This window comes from Zeus faber (genome assembly GCF_960531495.2).
Source record: "Zeus faber genome assembly, chromosome: 16".
Lineage (NCBI taxonomy): Eukaryota > Metazoa > Chordata > Actinopteri > Zeiformes > Zeidae > Zeus > Zeus faber.
In genome coordinates, this window is record NC_137202.1 from 29,451,967 (window position 1) to 29,470,511 (window position 18,545).

The 18,545-nt window shown below is 48.8% G+C and overlaps 3 protein-coding genes across 4 annotated transcripts in view; 1 reads left to right on the forward strand and 2 right to left on the reverse strand.

Moving 5' to 3' along the window:
- Positions 1-3,839: 3,839 nt before the first annotated feature.
- Positions 3,840-5,302, forward strand: cst7 (cystatin f). The gene is made up of 4 exons (XM_080016771.1): positions 3,840-3,959; positions 4,067-4,236; positions 4,840-4,956; positions 5,061-5,302. Exons 1-4 carry the CDS (start codon positions 3,917-3,919, stop codon positions 5,139-5,141), a joined length of 411 nt encoding a protein of 136 aa, XP_079872897.1. The 5' UTR covers positions 3,840-3,916; the 3' UTR covers positions 5,142-5,302.
- An 848-nt stretch (positions 5,303-6,150) lies between these two features.
- Positions 6,151-14,789, reverse strand: apmap (adipocyte plasma membrane associated protein). Of its 2 annotated transcripts, none has more exons than XM_080016974.1 (9): positions 14,570-14,789; positions 12,601-12,714; positions 11,369-11,484; positions 11,057-11,149; positions 10,303-10,419; positions 9,605-9,779; positions 9,317-9,451; positions 8,208-8,400; positions 6,151-7,483 (listed from the first exon to the last, which is right to left on the reverse strand). In XM_080016974.1, the coding sequence occupies exons 1-9, from the start codon at positions 14,659-14,661 to the stop codon at positions 7,274-7,276; spliced, it is 1,245 nt and encodes a 414-aa protein (XP_079873100.1). In that variant the 5' UTR covers positions 14,662-14,789; the 3' UTR covers positions 6,151-7,273. The 2 variants fall into 2 exon arrangements, with proteins under 2 accessions (XP_079873100.1, XP_079873099.1); XM_080016973.1 differs by having other exon boundaries at positions 12,601-12,717.
- A 1,549-nt stretch (positions 14,790-16,338) lies between these two features.
- Positions 16,339-18,545, reverse strand: part of LOC307242160 (uncharacterized protein) — a gene marked incomplete at its 5' end in the record, with an annotated part of 3,202 nt that continues 995 nt past the window's right edge. Inside the window, 2 exons of the mRNA XM_080016493.1 lie at positions 16,339-18,186; positions 18,466-18,545. The exon at positions 18,466-18,545 is cut by the window's right edge and continues 59 nt beyond it. Of these exons, the coding sequence (XP_079872619.1) occupies positions 16,385-18,186; positions 18,466-18,545 (1,882 nt within the window). The 3' untranslated portion in view covers positions 16,339-16,384. The remainder of the gene's footprint in view (positions 18,187-18,465) is intronic.

Genomic DNA, 18,545 nt, shown 5'->3' on the forward strand with positions numbered 1-18,545 from the left:
ATTGTGTTGTATTGTGTTGTATTGTATTGTATTGTGTTGTATTGTATTGTATTGTATTGTATTGTCTTGTATTGTGTTGTATTGTATTGTATTGTGTTGTATTGTATTGTGTTGTATTGTATTGTGTTGTGTTGTGTTGTATTGTATTGTGTTGTATTGTGTTGTATTGTATTGTATTGTGTTGTATTGTGTTGTATTGTATTGTGTTGTATTGTATTGTATTGTATTGTATTGTATTGTGTTGTGTTGTGTTGTATTGTATTGTATTGTATTGTGTTGTATTGTGTTGTATTGTATTGTGTTGTATTGTGTTGTATTGTGTTGTATTGTATTGTGTTGTATTGTATTGTATTGTATTGTATTGTGTTGTATTGTGTTGTATTGTATTGTATTGTATTGTGTTGTATTGTATTGTATTGTATTGTATTGTATTGTGTTGTATTGTATTGTATTGTATTGTATTGTGTTGTATTGTGTTGTATTGTATTGTGTTGTATTGTGTTGTATTGTATTGTATTGTATTGTGTTGTATTGTATTCCCCTTTAAGGGTCAAACCGAGGGGGTGAAGCGTGTACAGTGGCAAACTGACTCTCAGCAGTAAACAGCGACAACAGAGGCTCAGAGTCGTGGTGACGCCATTAAACACCTCAACGTCCACACACACACACACACACACACACACACACACACACACACATACACACACACACACACACACACACGTTTACATCCACATCCCATCACAGTCGCCGTCCAGGGCCCTGACAACACATCCCTCAGTCCATCGCCACGGAGCGCTGGAGGAGCAGGACCAGGAAGGATCTGACCAATCGCCATCCAGCGCTTATGTAACATAAACAGCTGAAGAGGAATCCTGCGTGGGCGCTTCACCCAGCCTCCACCCGAACGGCATCCAGTGAGCCAGCGGGGGGGGCACGCCCCTCTGAGGACCCAGGCCAGGACTCGTTGGAAACCCTTCCATCCACCCTTCCATCCACCCTTCCATCCACCCTTCCATCCACCCTTCCATCCACCCTTCCATCCACCCTTTTGCTCCATCCCTACAAGATGGAAACAAATCATGACAGAGAGACTACACACAGTTTATAACTAGTTATAACCTGCATAACTAGTTATAACCTGCATACCTAGTTATAACCTGCATAACTGTTTCTAAAGCCACGTCCTGGATCACTCTGCTGGGTGAGGGTGCTGGGTGAGGGTGCTGGTTGCTGGGTGAGGGTGCTGGGTGAGGGTGCTGGGTGCTGGGTGAGGGTGCTGGGTGCTGGGTGCTGGATGAGGGTGCTGGTTGCTGGGTGAGGGTGCTGGGTGCTGGGTGAGGGTGCTGGGTGCTGGGTGAGGGTGCTGGTTGCTGGGTGAGGGTGCTGGGTGCTGGGTGAGGGTGCTGGTTGCTGGGTGTGGGTGCTGGGTGCTGGGTGAGGGTGCTGGTTGCTGGGTGCTGGGTGAGGGTGCTGGGTGAGGGTGCTGGGTGCTGGGTGCTAGGTGAGGGTGCTGGGTGAGGGTGCTGGGTGCTGGGTGAGGGTGCTGGTTGCTGGGTGAGGGTGCTGGGTGCTGGGTGAGGGTGCTGGGTGAGGGTGCTGGGTGCTGGGTGAGGGTGCTGGTTGCTGGGTGAGGGTGCTGGGTGCTGGGTGAGGGTGCTGGGTGAGGGTGCTGGGTGCTGGGTGAGGGTGCTGGGTGCTGGGTGCTGGATGAGGGTGCTGGTTGCTGGGTGAGGGTGCTGGGTGCTGGGTGAGGGTGCTGGGTGCTGGGTGAGGGTGCTGGTTGCTGGGTGAGGGTGCTGGGTGCTGGGTGAGGGTGCTGGTTGCTGGGTGTGGGTGCTGGGTGCTGGGTGAGGGTGCTGGTTGCTGGGTGCTGGGTGAGGGTGCTGGGTGAGGGTGCTGGGTGCTGGGTGCTAGGTGAGGGTGCTGGGTGAGGGTGCTGGGTGCTGGGTGAGGGTGCTGGTTGCTGGGTGAGGGTGCTGGGTGCTGGGTGAGGGTGCTGGGTGAGGGTGCTGGGTGCTGGGTGAGGGTGCTGGTTGCTGGGTGAGGGTGCTGGGTGCTGGGTGAGGGTGCTGGGTGAGGGTGCTGGGTGCTGGGTGAGGGTGCTGGGTGCTGGGTGCTGGGTGAGGGTGCTGGGTGCTGGGTGCTGGGTGAGGGTGAGGGGACGGACACTGAGCGCTGACAACTAAACGTTAGAAACATCAAGTTGTTGATGGTTTATACTTGTGGCTGTGAGTGTCCTGCTCCTTCTGGGGGCGGAAGCAAACTGTCCCACATCCAGCAGGAGCCAACACTGTGGTGTGTGTGTGTCCTTACATAATGGACGTCCTTACATAACACCCTGAGCCAATTTTAATAATATTAATAATAATAACTGTGATTTGAGGTGCACCTGATAAACCTTTCTGTCCTGGAGGCATCTGAGTGTGTCCAACTGAAACAACACTGTAAAGCTGTGTGTGTAGTGTGTGTGTGTGTGTGTGTGTGGGTAGTGCCTGTGTGTGTGTGTAGTGCCTGTGTGTGTGTGTGTGTGTGTGTGTGTGTGTGTGTGGGTAGTGCCTGTGTGTGTGTGTAGTGCCTGTGTGTGTGTGTGTGTGTGTGTGTGTGTGTGGTGCCTGTGTGTGTATGTGTGTGTGTGTGTGTATGTGTGTGTATGTATGTGTGTGTGTGTGTGTGTGTGTGTGTGTGTGCTGCATTCAAAGAGATGCTGCAGAGCTGCGGGGGCTGGACGCACTGCGCCCCCTGCTGGTGGGAAACAGCACTACATCCATTAGACTGCTCCTCGTTTGATATTTGGGGGATGTTTCTTTTTATTTTCTCGCCCATTTTACATTTTCCTTTGGCACATATTTTTTTTAATGTCTTTGTGTCACAGATGTCAACTTTCCCAGCTATAATCTTTCTATGCCAAAATCAATCAAAATGATCCATTTAAACTATGTTTAGATTATATACTGTAACTTCTATTCACTGAGCCAAACATTATATTCAATCTATTCACACATTCATCTGTATCCTAAATATCTGTTCAGTTCAGTTGGCTTCATCCATACGGAGAAAATGTGTTGGTTTGCATCAGAAAACAAAAAGTGCAGAATAGAAATACTAGAAATTAAAACACTTAGATAGATTGATATAAAGATAAGCTTTATAATAACCAGACACCATGAGCGTGTGGACACGCCCTGTTTCCATTCTCCCTGTGGATCTTTAAATATATTCATGGTATTATTTGTTGATCAGAACAAACTGGAAACAGTTCTGCGGCTTTCAGTTCGAATGAGCACAGGATGTGATGAAACATCTCCACCCCCCCCCCTTATCTCTCTCTCTCTCTCTCTCTCTCGCCACGTGTCAGCTGGTTTTCATGAGGGGGAAATAGATCCAGTGCTTGTAATACACAACTCTAAAATCACCCACATCTACTACATTCAATTTAAAACAGTAAATGAATCCAAGCACCATTTGGCCCCGCCCCCCTGATTCTGCTGATTCTGTAGTTAAACTTCATGGCTTGCAGCTGTGTGACAGTTTGGTTTCCCAGCTCACGCCGACACACACTGATCCTGGGTCAGCTCCTGCCCCGGTGGCTCAGGGGCCACGACCAGCGGAGACGTGGATGGAGCTGATCCCTGATCAGCGCTTGAGGGAACGTTGAGGCTGTGGTCAAAGTGTCACCAGCACAGGAAGCTCAGGGGGGGGCGAGAGAGAGAGAGAGAGAGAGAGAGAGAGAGAGAGAGAGAGAGCTATACGTTCAGAAGGAAGGTGCCGCGGTGGTCGAGCATAAACTACAGACAGACAGACAGACAGACTGACGGGGGGACAGACCGAGAAACAACCGGACTAACAGTCTGAGAGACAGAGAGAGAGACAGACTAGTTTCTGACAGACAGACGGACAGAGAGGTGTAGGTGTGATGAGGGGCCTTCTCCTGCTGCTCTGTCTCCTGACAGCTCTGGGTAAGATCCTCCTCCGCCTCCTCCTCCACCAGCTCCACCTGAGGAATCCAAACCCTAAATTTGAGAGGTCGTCAGATGGAACAACGGTGTCCTCTCCTCCCTCCCAGGGGCGGTGCCCGGTGCGGGGGCCGGGGCGGTGCCGGGGTCTCCGCGCAACATCAGCCTGGACGACGCGGGGCTGGGCCGGGCCGTGCTCGACGCCACCTACGCCTTCAACAACCGGTCCAACGACGCCTTCCTGTTCAGAACGGCCTCCATCCAGAAAGCACAGAGACAGGTAGGTGGAGGAGGTGGAGGAGAACGTCCTCCATCGCTTGGGATCCATGGTTTCTGTCAACTAACTCTTTGTTGGATTAACGTTGAGGTTCTGCTGTGGGATTTACCCGCTCGTCCAAACAGAGACGCTCTAACGTCGGTCCCGTCCAGACAAATCAGACGGGTGGAGCTGGGGCTGAGGTGGGGCTGTGGCTGAGGTGGGGCTAGGTGTTAAGGTGGGGCTTAGGTGGGGCTGGGGCTGAGGTGAGGCTGGGGCTGAGGTGGGGCTGGGGCTGAGGTGGAGCTGGGGTGGAGGCGGGGCTGAGGTGGGGCTGGGGCTGGGGCGATGCTAGGTTCGGCTGCGCCCTGTGCTTCATGAAGGCCCAGATGCAGGAGAGATGATGAGCAGTCATTTAATGTTTGACTCTGGTCGTGTTCACTGTTGTGGGGTAAAGGTTTCAAGGTTTCTGTCGTTTTTAGGACCAAAGTAAATCTTCCAAAACCAGAACCCAGAAACCTTCATTTTGTCTTTTTTTTTTTTTTACTTTCTGAGCATGGATGTTAAGAAAGCGCTGAGTGGATGTGGAGCGCGGCGCAGTCCATTGACTGTGCGGTGCCTTCGCAGATGGTCAAGGGGATCCGCTACATCGCAGACGTTCTGATCTCCAGAACCGTGTGTCTAAAGCGGGACGGCAGCGACCCGTCTCACTGCCACTTCCAGCCGGAGGGACTCCTCCACCAGGTGACCCCACCGAGCCCGTCTGCCGCCCGGTACGGCCGGACAACACCGCCGGGCTTGTTACTGGGCGGAGGTGAAAGTGGCATGTTTGTGCTGTTTTTCCTCAGACGTTCCGGTGCCACTTCGAGGTGTGGTCCATCCCCTGGCTCCAAGTGATGAAGACCACGTTCTTCATCTGCCGTCCGTGAGGAACCGCACGGCCCACTCCAGCTTCCTGTCCGCCGTTCTGACCACGTCGTGTCGTGCAAATGCAAAATAAACCCGAGCCCCGCTGCGGTTAAAATGGAAGACTGGAGGTAAAGGAATGTTCCTTGTACACGTGACCCCCGTCTTATTTGATCCTTCTGAAGGCGCCTCCTGGAGCCCAGAGCAAAGAGGAGCATTTTCAACATAACCAAGATCAAGACGAAGGTTCTTTTCTTCTTGTGTTTTCAATGTGAACATGACCTGTTTTTCACATTAAAATTTTTCAGAAAACAAAAGATTGTACGGTTCTCTACTGTGCCACTTTAAAACACATAGGGCCTCCTGTGCCATGCAAGAGGCAGCCATGTAGCCCCCTAGTGCTTGGCAAAGGAACTGCAGCATGATTTTTGTCAGCAAGGTTTAAGAAAGATGTCATATTTGTGCAGCTTAAATTGGTTGTAGCCTAGATCAGTTTGGGAGACCTCAATAAATTCTATCCTCAGTACAATAATCCATGATCGACGCAGGGTCCGTGACAGGCTCCTCCATGTCACATGACTGAGAGCATGACCCCGAAACAGACAGGCTTCAAACTGTCTCCACAGGTGACGCAACAGATGGGATTTTGCAAGATGCCGCTGTCGGCCAGAGAGCTTGAAACACATTCTTTCACAATAAATGTTTTGCATGTTTCCATCGCGTCTTGTGCAACAGTGAATTCCCTGCAAGTATCCTAATTATAAACCGTAGTGTGGAGGTCAGAGGTCACAGCCTCCAATATCGACCATATTCCCCAGGCCTCCTGGTGGAGCTCCTGCATCAGCAGGCCTGGGCCTGAGGGTGGAGCTCGCCAAGTAGCAGAGCTTCAGAGCAGGATGAGGTGGTTGGTCCAGGGTGTTATTTGACTGGGAACTCCTGATCCGGCACCTTCACTGAAGATCCGTGGTGACGTCTGATTTGACAGTAACATGACTGTGGGGTAAAGAAAAGGCCAAGACCTCAAGCTGTTTAAAACTTTTTATTTTAGGTGCTGAGAACTGTGATTGCAGGCAGACAAAAAAGCAAGAACATCGATAAATCCAGACGACAGAGAAAAACCCAAACCCCACCCCAAGAGCTTTCACCACATTAAAACTGATCAGCAAAGACAAATATACACATCCAAACGAGACGCTTTGTCGTCGAAACGAGACGCTTAGTCGTCGAAACGAGACGCTTTCAGTCATCGAAACGAGACGCTTTGTCGTCCAAACGAGAAGCTTTGTCGTCCAAACGAGAAGCTTTGTCGTCCAAACGAGAAGCTTTGTCGTCCAAACGAGAAGCTTTGTCGTCCAAACGAGATGCTTAGTTGTCGAAACAAGACGCTTTGTCGTCGAAACAAGACGCTTTCAGTCGTCCAAATAAACAAAGAAAGAAGGGAAAGGAGGATTGAGGGCAATCAGTGCAAAACAACCCGTCTTAAAGTGCAAAGAAACAAGATGCACATCAGATGAAAAACTATTTGGCACGTTGAACCTGTCACTGAACATTGTGGAGCCTTGAAGCGCTGGCGGGGGCCGGGGGCCAGGGGCCAAACTGGGCGTGGCCAGGAGAAGGAGAAGTCGACCCCTGGAACCGAGACCCGTATCTGCGGCCGATGGGACGGCGCCGCACTGAGGCGCCCACTTCTCCGTCCCAAATTCCTCAATGGGGAGTCAGGGACGGGTCGTCAGGCGTCGTCGTGGACACGGGTGGAGGGGGTGGAGGCGGGCGCGGCTCGGTGCTACGCAGGAACCTCTGGTCGCAACGAATCACAATATCGATCGCGGATTTCAAATTCGAATGTCATCTCAAGTGTCGTCATTTAAAGTACGAGAGCACAGTGGAACTGTGGGTTTTTCCAAAATAAAAGTCCCTCTCATTTCCTGGTCATTGGGTTTCAATGTCATGAAGAAGCTTCACCATTATTCATTTTTTAAATCTTACCGTTTGGATTTCGTGGCAATGCAATTTAGCCAAAAGACAATAAAACAATATCAAACTATTGCCTTTGCGCAGGTGTGTGTGTGTGTGTGTGTGTGTGTGTGTGTGTGTGTGTGTGTGTGTGTGTGTGTGACGAGTTTAGCTGCGATAGGGTCTCGGCGCCGCTGCGGCGTCACACGGTGCTGAGGTCCAGCCTGCACAGGTAGGGCGAGCGGAAGGAGCCCAGGTAGAGTTTCCCATCGTGTTCGTGGGCCTCGCTGACGTAGCCCGCCACCAGGCCGTGCGGGTCGTGCAGGCTGCGCGTGCACACACCGCCCTCATGCAGCTCCACCACCAGGCTGTAGCGAGGGACGAACTTCATCAGCACGTCCTGGCTGAAGAGCTGCGGGGGGGGGGTGGAGACAGAGCAGCGACGTTCACCTTTCACTCGTATCAACCCCCACCCCCCCCACCCCCACACCGGGTTCTGCTCCCGTTCTGGAGTTGAGCGGTGGGCGGAGGGGAGCTCCACCCACTCAAAGCACAGAAACACAGTCCACAGTGCCTGAATGACACCACAGCCGCTGATCCCAGAACATTCACACTTTGACCTTGTGAATTCCATCTGAAGGTCACTCATTACACGACGCCCCCCCCCCACAGCGGCATCTCACACAATATGGTTCCAGCAAGAAATACAATCAAATACAGTCATTTATTAAAGTTATGATCAAAGTCAACGGGAACCACGGACTATGTGTCAGTTCAGCTGTAGATCATGTTTAGGAGGCGTGGAGCAGTTTTTGGGGGAAATTAGATTTTTGTCAATCGCACCCAGATTCCTAACGACCCCAGATGTATTGCTTCAGTAACTCAGCTTTTTGCCTAATTTCAGGGTTAGCTAGGCTCGCTGTTCCCATCTGCCGCCATGTACTGGGCTAACACAGCGAACGGTTGTGGCCCCCGGGGATGACCTTGGCATTGACCTTCTGGTCTGGACGGCTGCAGGAGGATCAGCCTTGCGTGCGGTGGAGGTCGATAAACATGGGAATCGCACCGACCGATCGCCGTCTCGGAGGCGTGGGGTCGGCGTGGGATATTGGGGAGCATCATTTTGAGGCGTCTACCTTGAAGATGAGCTTTTTGATCCACGGCCTCTGGGACAGGAAGTCCAGCATGGAGAAGCCGGGGTTGGGGCGCACAGCAGACATGGCAACCCAGTAGCCCCCCGTGGAGCTGGGACGGATGTTGTCAGGGAAACCAGGAAGGTTGTCCACGAACGTGTCCATCCCCCCTTTGTTCAGACCCGACACGTGAACCCTGACGGAGAGAAAGGACCATTTCAGAACCAGGCGCACTGGACGGCTGGAACCAGGCTGGTTAGAACCAGGCTCAGGCTGGTTAGAACCAGGCTCCAGGCTGGTTAGAACCAGGCTCCAGGCTGGTTAGAACCAGGCTCCAGGCTGGTTAGAACCAGGCTGGTTAGAACCAGGCTAGTTAGAGAACAACAAGTGACTTCCTGCTTCTTTCACACTGAACCGTGTGTTTGAGAAGCAGATAAAATGGATCCGTCAGTAAAACTAGAGCTGAGTCCAGTCGGTGCGAGCATCCGTCCACTGAGATGCTTCAAGTGGCTTCAGTCATCTTTGGGGTTTTTGTTTTTTTTCAGTCAGTGCAGTACAACAAGTTTACAAAATGCCCAAGGGAAAACATTCCAATGAGGAATTATTAATGAGGGAAATCAAACATATATTTTTATATGTGTGAACACGGCTCCTCCAAATAAAACAACTAAAACAGTGTGTTTTGTACTTTTAGTTGTTTCATTTGGGGGAACGGGCTCCGCAGCGATGGGCATCGTTAACAATTTAAGGCTGCTACTACTCCTCAACGGCACTCTTATCGGTCCTTTCTTAAGAGAAAAAACAAAAACAAATTAAGAGCAGATTTAACACAGCTTTACTTTCTGTGCATAGCGCATGGAGAGGGGGGTGATCGAAGAGAGTGTCATGGAGAGAGTGTCCCCATAGGTAAAATAAAACACCACCACCTAAAATAAGCTGCATCTAAAATGACAAGGGAGATGGAGACAGCTCCAAGGATTCAAAACATAAAGGGTGCTTCAGTTGGTGGAGGAACCCAGATATCCCAGCATGCAATCCAGCAACGAGGGACGAATAAGACAGCTGGACATGGAGTGAGAGACAGACAGGGTGAGAGACAGACGGGGTCTCACCTGCGTATCCGGGCCATGGTGGTCTCAGCCACCAGGACGGACTCCTCGTCGGGGAGGAGCTGGATGCCGTTGGGGAAGCGCAGGTTCTCCATCACCACGGTAACCTCCCGGCTCTCCGAGTCGTACTCCAGGACGCTGCACACAGAACGATGCCCGCCCTGTCACCACCAACCGCTACACCCAAAAACATCCAAAAAGCCTCTGTTTTGGTGCCTCCGCAAATGTGTCGCCCTTGGTTTACGTCCTACAACTGGCAAAAGGTCATGTGACCCGGAGGGTGTGACCTACCGGCCGTCGGCGGTGGCCTCCATGATGAGGTGGAGGTAGTCCCTGCGCTGCCACCTGCTGCTGGAGTCTGTGAAGTACACCTTCCTCCCGTCCTGAGTCACGTCCAGGTCGTTGATGAAGGAGAGCCTCCGCCCGGCCACCAGCTGACCGCCCGACACCAGCTGGTACACGTCGCCTTCAGCGGGAAACACCAAAAAAAAACCACAAACAAACAAAAAAAAACAACACAAATAAATCAGCAGCCACCACAAGCAAGTTTGTAAAAAGTGTCCAAGTGGCTCCGGACGCCAGCCCTGACTCTTCATTCCATTTCAACACAAAGACATAAAACATCTGGATTTTGGCAGTGATGTTTCCATGGAAGCAGAATGCTTGAACTGGATTTAAGGAAGTGAAGGTTCCTGGACGACAGCGCCGGGTCCAACAACCTATCTGACTCCTTCCATCATGTTTTTGACCCGTCCTTTTATCCCCTGTCCCTCAGAACCTTCTCCCCCAAGTCAAGATGAAAAGCACCGTTGTTCTTAACCACATCCAAGAAAACAACGCTGTGTTTTTCAACTGATGGCGTGTGTTCTGTGGCTCCTGCTTTTTGTTTTGGGATCATCGTGCGTCTGTACGATGAGGAGCCATTTTCATCGCATCCCACCAAACGGGGTGGAGTTGCTGATGACGGTGCGAGTGTGTGTGGTTCTGACCGGTGGTGGGGTTGACCTCGAACAGGCCCAGGTAGGCGTCGGCCACAAACAGAGTTCCGTTGGGGCCGACTCGGATGCCCAGGGGCCTCCCGCACACGGGCTCCTCGTCCGGGGAGCCTGAGGAGGACAAGACACCGTCACTCCAAACGTCACAACGTCCAGAACGTCCATCTGTTGATGCGTGACGACACCGTTTGGGACCCCAAACGGTGTCGTTGTGCCCCGTTCCACTTGCACCACAGTTCTCGTCATGAATACATTTTCAAGTTCAAGTTCAAGAGGTCATTTGTCACACACATACGTCATACATACATAATGCAGTTTTTGTTCATCATTATTGTCGTCTTCTCTTTTGAAATATGAAAACGCCGTTGGACGTGAGACTCTTTGCCACGTGGGCCTGGCCCCGCGTGCTCCGTTGCGTAGCGCTGATTGGTTAATGTGTCTTTCAGCTTACACAACGTGCTCTTTCTTCACTCTGTGCCCAAACTGCAGTGAAGCACGGAGACGACGTTGTGAAAGCAGACGGGGTCACAGACTCCGCCCTAAAAAGCCTGTTCCACTGTTTACACAACTTATCAGGAGATTCCCGTTCCCTTCAATATAATGTTCAGCAATGCCCCCTCCGTGGATGGATAAAGCACCATTCCCTCTACGTTACAATATTATTATGATTATTTTTTATTATTATTATTATGATTATTATGATTCTTGTTATTATGAGTAGAATAAAGGGAAGGGATCCTGCTCTCACCGCAGGGGGGCTGTCCGAGCCTCGCCACCACGTGGAACCTGCGACCGACCAGTTTGAGGATCTTCCCGTCAGCTGTTCCCGTGTAGAGAACGTCTGGAGACAGAGAAGAAGAGACGTCCGTGAATAAACGCTTCATCATCTTAAGTGTAGTCCTGTGTCTGAGTTCCCCCCGGGGGCTGACGCTCTTATCTCATAGTCTGGTACGGTTTACAAACTCCTTTCACCCATGATCTAAAACCATTTGGATTATTTTGGCTGTGAAGCCTCTCACAACGTGGATTGTGGCCCCCCGCGTCGCTCCCGCTCACTGACCTCCGATGTTGGCCACCGACTCGGGTCCCGTAATCTGGTCCTCAAACAGCCTCTGGGCCTCCCGCAGCTTCAGGTTGGGCTGGTAGCAGCCGCTCATCACGGGGGGCTCGTTCAGGCTGCGGAACACGGAGGAAAACAGGAAGAGCACAACCTGCTTCAGCGCGCTCTGTCTTTTGATCGCAGTCAGGAGGCAAACTCTGCGACGTGACACCGGAGAAGTTTTCATCTGAATCCTGCACTGCAGTGCGTGTTTTATGACATTCACACAAAGAGCTGATGAGTTGACACTGTCGGGGAGCGTGAGGGCATCGGAGGCTGGATCGGTGCTGGAGCCGCTGACTCAGCAGCTCCACCCCCGGGCACCGAGACCCGGGAGCGCTGCATCCATCTCACCAGCAGCAGACCATCTCACTTTGCTCAATCTGGGTCGGGCTGATAAATTCATTTGATTGCATATGATTTCGTAGTTGTATCATCGTAAAATATATATTTGTTTAAATTGTTGTTATTCTTTTTTTCTCCACGGAATTTTGTCGTGTAATATGAACATATGAGCCAAAATGCAATTTAAATGTTTTTTGTTTTTTTTTGTTGAAAAATTGTTGTTCAAGTCTGATATCAGACTATATTGTAAAAGTAAGAAATCTTATGAAATGTCCATTCTGCCGTTGGAGAGAGTAGGACGTACTCTAGATGAGTCGACATAATTAAAAGACGAACGATACAAACAACAGAATAAATAGGAACAAATCATTTTACAAACTTTTGGTTTTGATTAATGCTGCTCATCCACTTGAACTTATATATATATAAATAAATGTGTGTTTGTCATGGTGTCTTGCTATGTTTTATTCTTATTTTTATCTTTTCATGTTTAATTTTGTGCACTTTGTATTTATTTTCTTTTCTGTAAAGCACTGTGTGTTGCATCTACTGTAGGAATTGTGGTCTAGAAATAAAGTTTATTATTATTTTTATTATTATTGCTTATGTCTGAATTTTAGTTCTGTGTATTCTATCATTGTGTTGTCGGAAAGAAAGGAAAATAAACGTTTCAGGTGTAATAAACCACAAAAGGATGATATAACTTGTGATGTATTCGGCAACAAAGTGATCCAAACACGGCTCTCAGCGATGAGCCCTGAATGTTCCACTGGGTTTTGGGTCCGAGAAGTTGTAGAAAGTATCTCAAATGAAGGTGTCAGTGAGTGTGTGAGGACATGGTTTCCGACCTGAGGACGTCGGGCTGGATGGGGGACTCCAGCACCAGCAGCACCACCAGCAGAGGAAGCAGCAGGAAACCTCCCAGTGACACCAGTGTCACGCGGAACACCTTCCCACTGTAGCTGCTGGGAAGGCGGGGACACAGAGACAAACTGGTGGCTACCGCTCAAGCTGTTCCAAAAAACTATTAAGTTCATATCTGACATCCTCCTGTTTTTATGTCAACTATGAGTATTTTCTTGTGAGGCTGCATTTCTAAAAATCAATGAAGAATCGTTGTGATTTTTTTGTGTCGGAGATGAGACTAGAGAGTGTTCCCCAAGGTGTGACTACGGAACAGATGAAAGGATGCCTTCAGTCAACACACGAGGTGCGGTCGAAGTGCGCTTTGGAGAAGTCCCAGTATATGATAGATGATAACAGTATATGATAGATGATAACAGTATATGATAGATGATAACAGTATATGATAGATGATAACAGTATATGATAGATGATAACAGTATATGATAGATGATAACCCAGTTTAACAAGAGGCTGTTCATCAGATGACTTTATACTGATAAACATATATCTGTACTTTGCATTCACTCCGTCGTCGACATATGTGATCACTATATATATAAAAAAAAAAATATATATATATATATATATATATATATATATATATAAATGACATCACTATATGCTACATGACATCATTATACGCTACATGACATCACTATACGGTATATGACATCACTATATGACATCATGATGTCAAGTCATGAACATAGCGATGTCACTTCACCAGATTCATGATATCCTCTAATAACACAGAGCGCCATGTTGTAATTAAACAGCCGTGAAGAAGCAGCCTGTCTATTAGTGTTTATTTATCAGTGACATCACACTTGACCCAGATTCTACCACAGTAAAGTTGGTTTCATATTGGCGGCTGTTCGTTCGTCTTGATATTCCTTCAAAACAAGTATTTAATTCGTGGAAAATTCCGCAACAGGAATAACTGAATAAGTGGCTTATCCTGTTTATATCAGAAGTTTCCTTTTACTTTCAGGTGCATTTGTTTTTATTCTAAATAAATAAAACTGATTTGCTTTCGGTATTTTAATGCCAGTGGAACGGAAACCGTAGAAACAAAGAGGATCAAAACAAAACAGTTTTTAATGTTTGTACCAAAACAATGCAGCTCACTGGCTTCAACAATGTGCAAAAGCAATGCTCTCACTGTGGTGCTCGAGCTGCTCGCCACCATCATCAGTGTCGTTTCATTGTTTTTCCTGGTTTAAAAGTCAAGGATCGGATCGATTGAAACAAAAAAATATTCAATGATCAAGCGATAGCAAACCTCCAATACGAAAATGTCTTTGCCGTGTTCCATATTTTAAAGGGCTGTTCCACTATGCAGCTGCAGATTTTTAAACACATTTGCGTTAAAAGGAATATTATTATTAATAATAATAATAACAATAATAATAATATTAATAATAATAATAATATCATTATTACTATTAATATCATTATTATTAATAATAATATTAATATTATTAATAATAATATTAATATTATTAATAATAATAACAATAATAATATTAATAATAATAACAATAATAATATTAATAATAATAGTAATGATATTATTATTATTATTAATAACAATAATAATAACAATAATAATAATAATATTATTATTTTTAATAATAATACTATTGATAATAATACTATTATTATTAATAATATTATTAATAATAATATTATTATTAATAATAATATTAATATTATTATTAATAATGTTCTACTGTATTGTTATGAATATTATGAATAATAATAATACTATTAATAATAATACAATTAATAATAGATAAATAAATAAATCAATCGTCGGATTCCTCTCCGTTGTGCCGCAGGAACACAGCGCCCTGCACCGCCCGCACCGCTCGCCCTGCACCGCCCTGCACCGCCCTGCACCGCCCGCACCTGGATCCCTTGTAGCGCGGCTCCTTCAGGTCGTCCGTGATGACCTGCGGTCTGTGGAGCCGGCGGAAGCGCAGCCCGTCCGCCTCGGTCATGGTGCGGGGGAGTGGTGGCTCTGCTCTGCGGGGAGACTCTGCTGCGACTCTGCGCCGATGGAGGAGCTCTGCGCCGGGGGTCCCATGCGCCCACGCTCCGCCGCTCACGGTGACTCCCTCCCCCGCAGCCCGGCGGACGGTCTGGAGACACACGGCGGCGCGGTTCCGCGCAGCGACACCTGCCGGTCTGGAGGGAGCCTGCGGGAGGCGCAGCAGGGGACCTGTAGAGTGCACTAGTGCAGAGGGTTATTCCACTGCTTGACGGAGTTCCACTCCGGGGGTGAATAACCTCTTATCTGTTTGGATCAGGGGTCTCAAACCACAGACCAGGGGACCACATCGGGGCGGCAAAAAAATCGAATGCGACCCGCTTCGTATTGTTTGCGGCCTGCAAATAAATGTTCAAGTCGCAAGGCTTAATGAATCCATGCATGTTTTCAGGGTATAAAATCAGAATAAAATTGAATATAACACAGAGACAGAATAAAACAAATGTCTTCAGACTGTCTACCTCACAATCTCTTTCCCCTTGACAATCAAAACTGTCCTGTTAAAACTCTACTAATGCTGCTTATTCCTAGAGAAGGTTCAGCCCTGACTGTGACATACAGTGCTTTACAGTCAAATTGTACTTACTGCTACTTCGGACAAAAAAAAAAAACATCTGCTAAATGATGAAATATAATAATAATAATATAATTTTATTAGAACATTTCCTGAAACCTTCAGTGCAACAAAATGAGAGGTTGGTTATTTATCTGTGCTCTGCTGAGAATATTTAGGGTGGCAGGGACCCTATTGTTATTGCTCCATTTATTCTTCTCGTTATTGTTCTTCAGCCGAATTGAATCGGCGTCTTGGGCCTTAAGAAACTCCACAACTCACAAAACTTTGCACACTCGTCAGTCCCGCTGTGGCCTATTCTATGGGTCCCTGGCATGGGCGTGGCAAAATGGCCGTCCACACCACCTAGAAAAAATAAATAAATCAAACCTATTCACTTTTTTTACACAAAATTTCACAAAATTCAATTCACATGTGATATCACTAGACTTAAAAAAATATCTATATATTGCAGCCATGACTTTAACCCAACAGGAAGTCGGCCATGATTGTTGATTAAAGATGCCATTTAAGTTACTTTTTGGTCATTTTTATGCTTTGTACTTTCGCCAGCTCCTCCTTGGCAATTTATCGGATCAACTTTAAACTTAGCGTCGTGAACGTAGTGTCTACAAGAGACCTTCACGATTAAAAGTTATAAAAAAATAATAATTCTCACAGTGTTTCATTACATGTTAAAGAAAAGACACCTTTTTTGTCGCTTTTTGGTTATTTTCATGCTCCGTACTTTCGCGAATTCCTCCAAGCCGATTTATCGGGTCCCACCGACACTTGCACTTCGAGGACCCGGTTATCGCTGCTTGAAGCTTTAATTTAAATAGTCTTCCTAAACCTGCAGATGATTGATTTTTTTTTATTTTTGTACTGTAAAAGGTCAGAAATTCATCCTCACAAAACTAAACCTGTTCCCCCTGGCTGTGAAAGAGTCTCAGCTCGATCCTTAAATAAAAATACCATTTACTCTTCCTTCTCCACCTCAGAATATTAGCATTTACATGATACATATATATATATATCAATTCACATAAAATGCATTCAAAACACAGTAAACACTTTATTTACTTATTGATTACAACACTCAGGTGAGTATCAAACCCTCTCAAACTGCGGTGACGCACTTGTGTTCTCTGAGGTTCCTCTTGGAACAGAACCCTTTGGAGCACTTGCAGCAGCTGAACGGTTTCTCTCCCGTGTGAACCAGCCGGTGGGTCTTCAGATTGTTCCCCTGGCTGAAACTCTTCCCACACACGGTGCAGACAAAGGGTTTCTCGCCGGTGTGCACCCGCTTGTGCCTGGCCAGGTTCTGGGCCACACTGAAGCTCTTCCCGCAGACCTCGCAGACGTACGGCCTCTCGCCGGTGTGCGTGCGCTGGTGCAGGTTCAGGCTGCTCTGCGTGGAGAAGATCTTCTGGCACCAGGGGCAGACGAAGGGCTCCCCCCCCGCGTGGACGCGCTTGTGGGTCTTCAGGTAGTTCATGGAGCTGTACCGCTGGCCGCAGACGTCGCAGGGAAACGGTTTGACGCTGCCGTGGACCTGCAGGTGAGTTTTCAGCATCTGGGACGTGGGGAAGCTTTTCCCGCACTCCGGGCAGGTGTGAGGCCTGTTAGCGCCGTGCGTCAGCGCGTGGCACTTCAGGTACTGGCTGGACTTGAAGGTCTTGCCGCACTCGGAGCAGGCAAAGGCTTCGACACTCGTGTGTCTCCTCTCGTGCAGCACCAGGGCGCTCCGCTGGCTGAATCGCTTCCCGCAGGCAACGCAGATGAAGGCGCGCTCCCCGGTGTGGATGCGCTGGTGGACCTTGAGGTGGCCGGACTGGGTGAAGCTCTTGTGGCAGACATCGCAGCTGAAGGCCTTGATGCCGGCGTGGGTCTGCCGGTGGCGGTTCAGGTTGCCGGCGACGCTGAAGCTCTTCCCGCAGGTCTCGCACTTGAAGGCCTTCTCGCCCGTGTGCACACGCTGGTGGATTTTGAGGGCTCTCTTCATGGAGAAGCTTTTCTGACACAGCGGGCACGCGTAGGGCTTCTCCCCCGTGTGGGTCCTGAGGTGGGCCTTCAAGCCGCTCCGCTGGCTGAAGCTCTTCCCGCAGAGGCTGCAGGGGAACGGCCTCAGCCCCTGATGAACCGTCGCCCGGTGGACTATCGCGCTGCGTTTAGTCGTGAAGCTCTTGTCGCACGTGGAGCATTTGAACGGCCGGCCCTCTGTGTGCAGCAGCTGGTGTTTGAGCAGGTAGCTGCGTCTGGAGAACTGCTTCCCGCACTCGGAACACCGGAACGTCTCCGCCGTTCTCCGGCAGGTGAGTCTGTGCAGTCGGAGACGGCACTTGGCGGGGAGGCTCCGCCCACACACGGAGCATGTGACCGCCCCGCTCTGGTGCTCCCTCAGGTGGCCGCGGGTGCCGAACACCTTCCCGCAGTGAGCGCAGGTCTGCGGTCGCTCCTTGTTGTGCACCGTGATCTGGTGCACTGTGATGCCGCACTTGTCCGAGAAGCCTTTCCCGCAGAGAGGACATGTGAACGGCCGCTGTCTGTACTTTGGCTTCGCTCTGGCCTTCCTGCATCTCAGCGCTCGCACGTGCTGTTGGTTCTGAGTGGGAGACGTCTGTTCTGATTGGCTGGTCCTGTCTGTAGGCGTCTGCTCTAATTGGCTGGTCCTGTCAGTAGGAGTCTGCTCTGATTGGCTGGTCCTGTCAGTAGGAGTCTGCTCTGATTGGCTGGTCCTGTCAGTAGGAGTCTGCTCTGATTGGCTGGTCCTGTCAGTAGGAGTCTGCTCTGATTGGCTGGTCCTGTCAGTAGGCGTCTGCTCTGATTGGCTGGTCCTGTCAGTAGGAGTCTGTGCACCCCCTGAGTGGAGGGGGAGTTCTGTCTCATCTTGTTCCTCTGCTGTCTCATCCGATGGGCCAGCTGGAAGCAAGAAACAGAATTAATAAAAAACAGATGGTAACGATACTGTATGGTATTGTGTGTGTGTGTGTGTGTGTGTCACTGTCTTTGTAAAACTAACAAACTACAATAATGGATACAGAATACTGCATCAACTCTTCCTGCACTGTGACAGCATTATGTTTTTTTTTTCCCCCAATGCATTTTATTTATTTTACAAGTCTTGATCCCTGTGTGTATTCTGAAAACGAAAGAAATAAAAAGGGAGTGAAATAAAGATGTGCTTTCCTTTATTTTTACCTGAGACAGTGAAGTGTCTCTGGAGCTTTGTCCTCAGGTCCTGGTTCTCCGCCCGCACAGCGACCACTTCCTCCTCCACC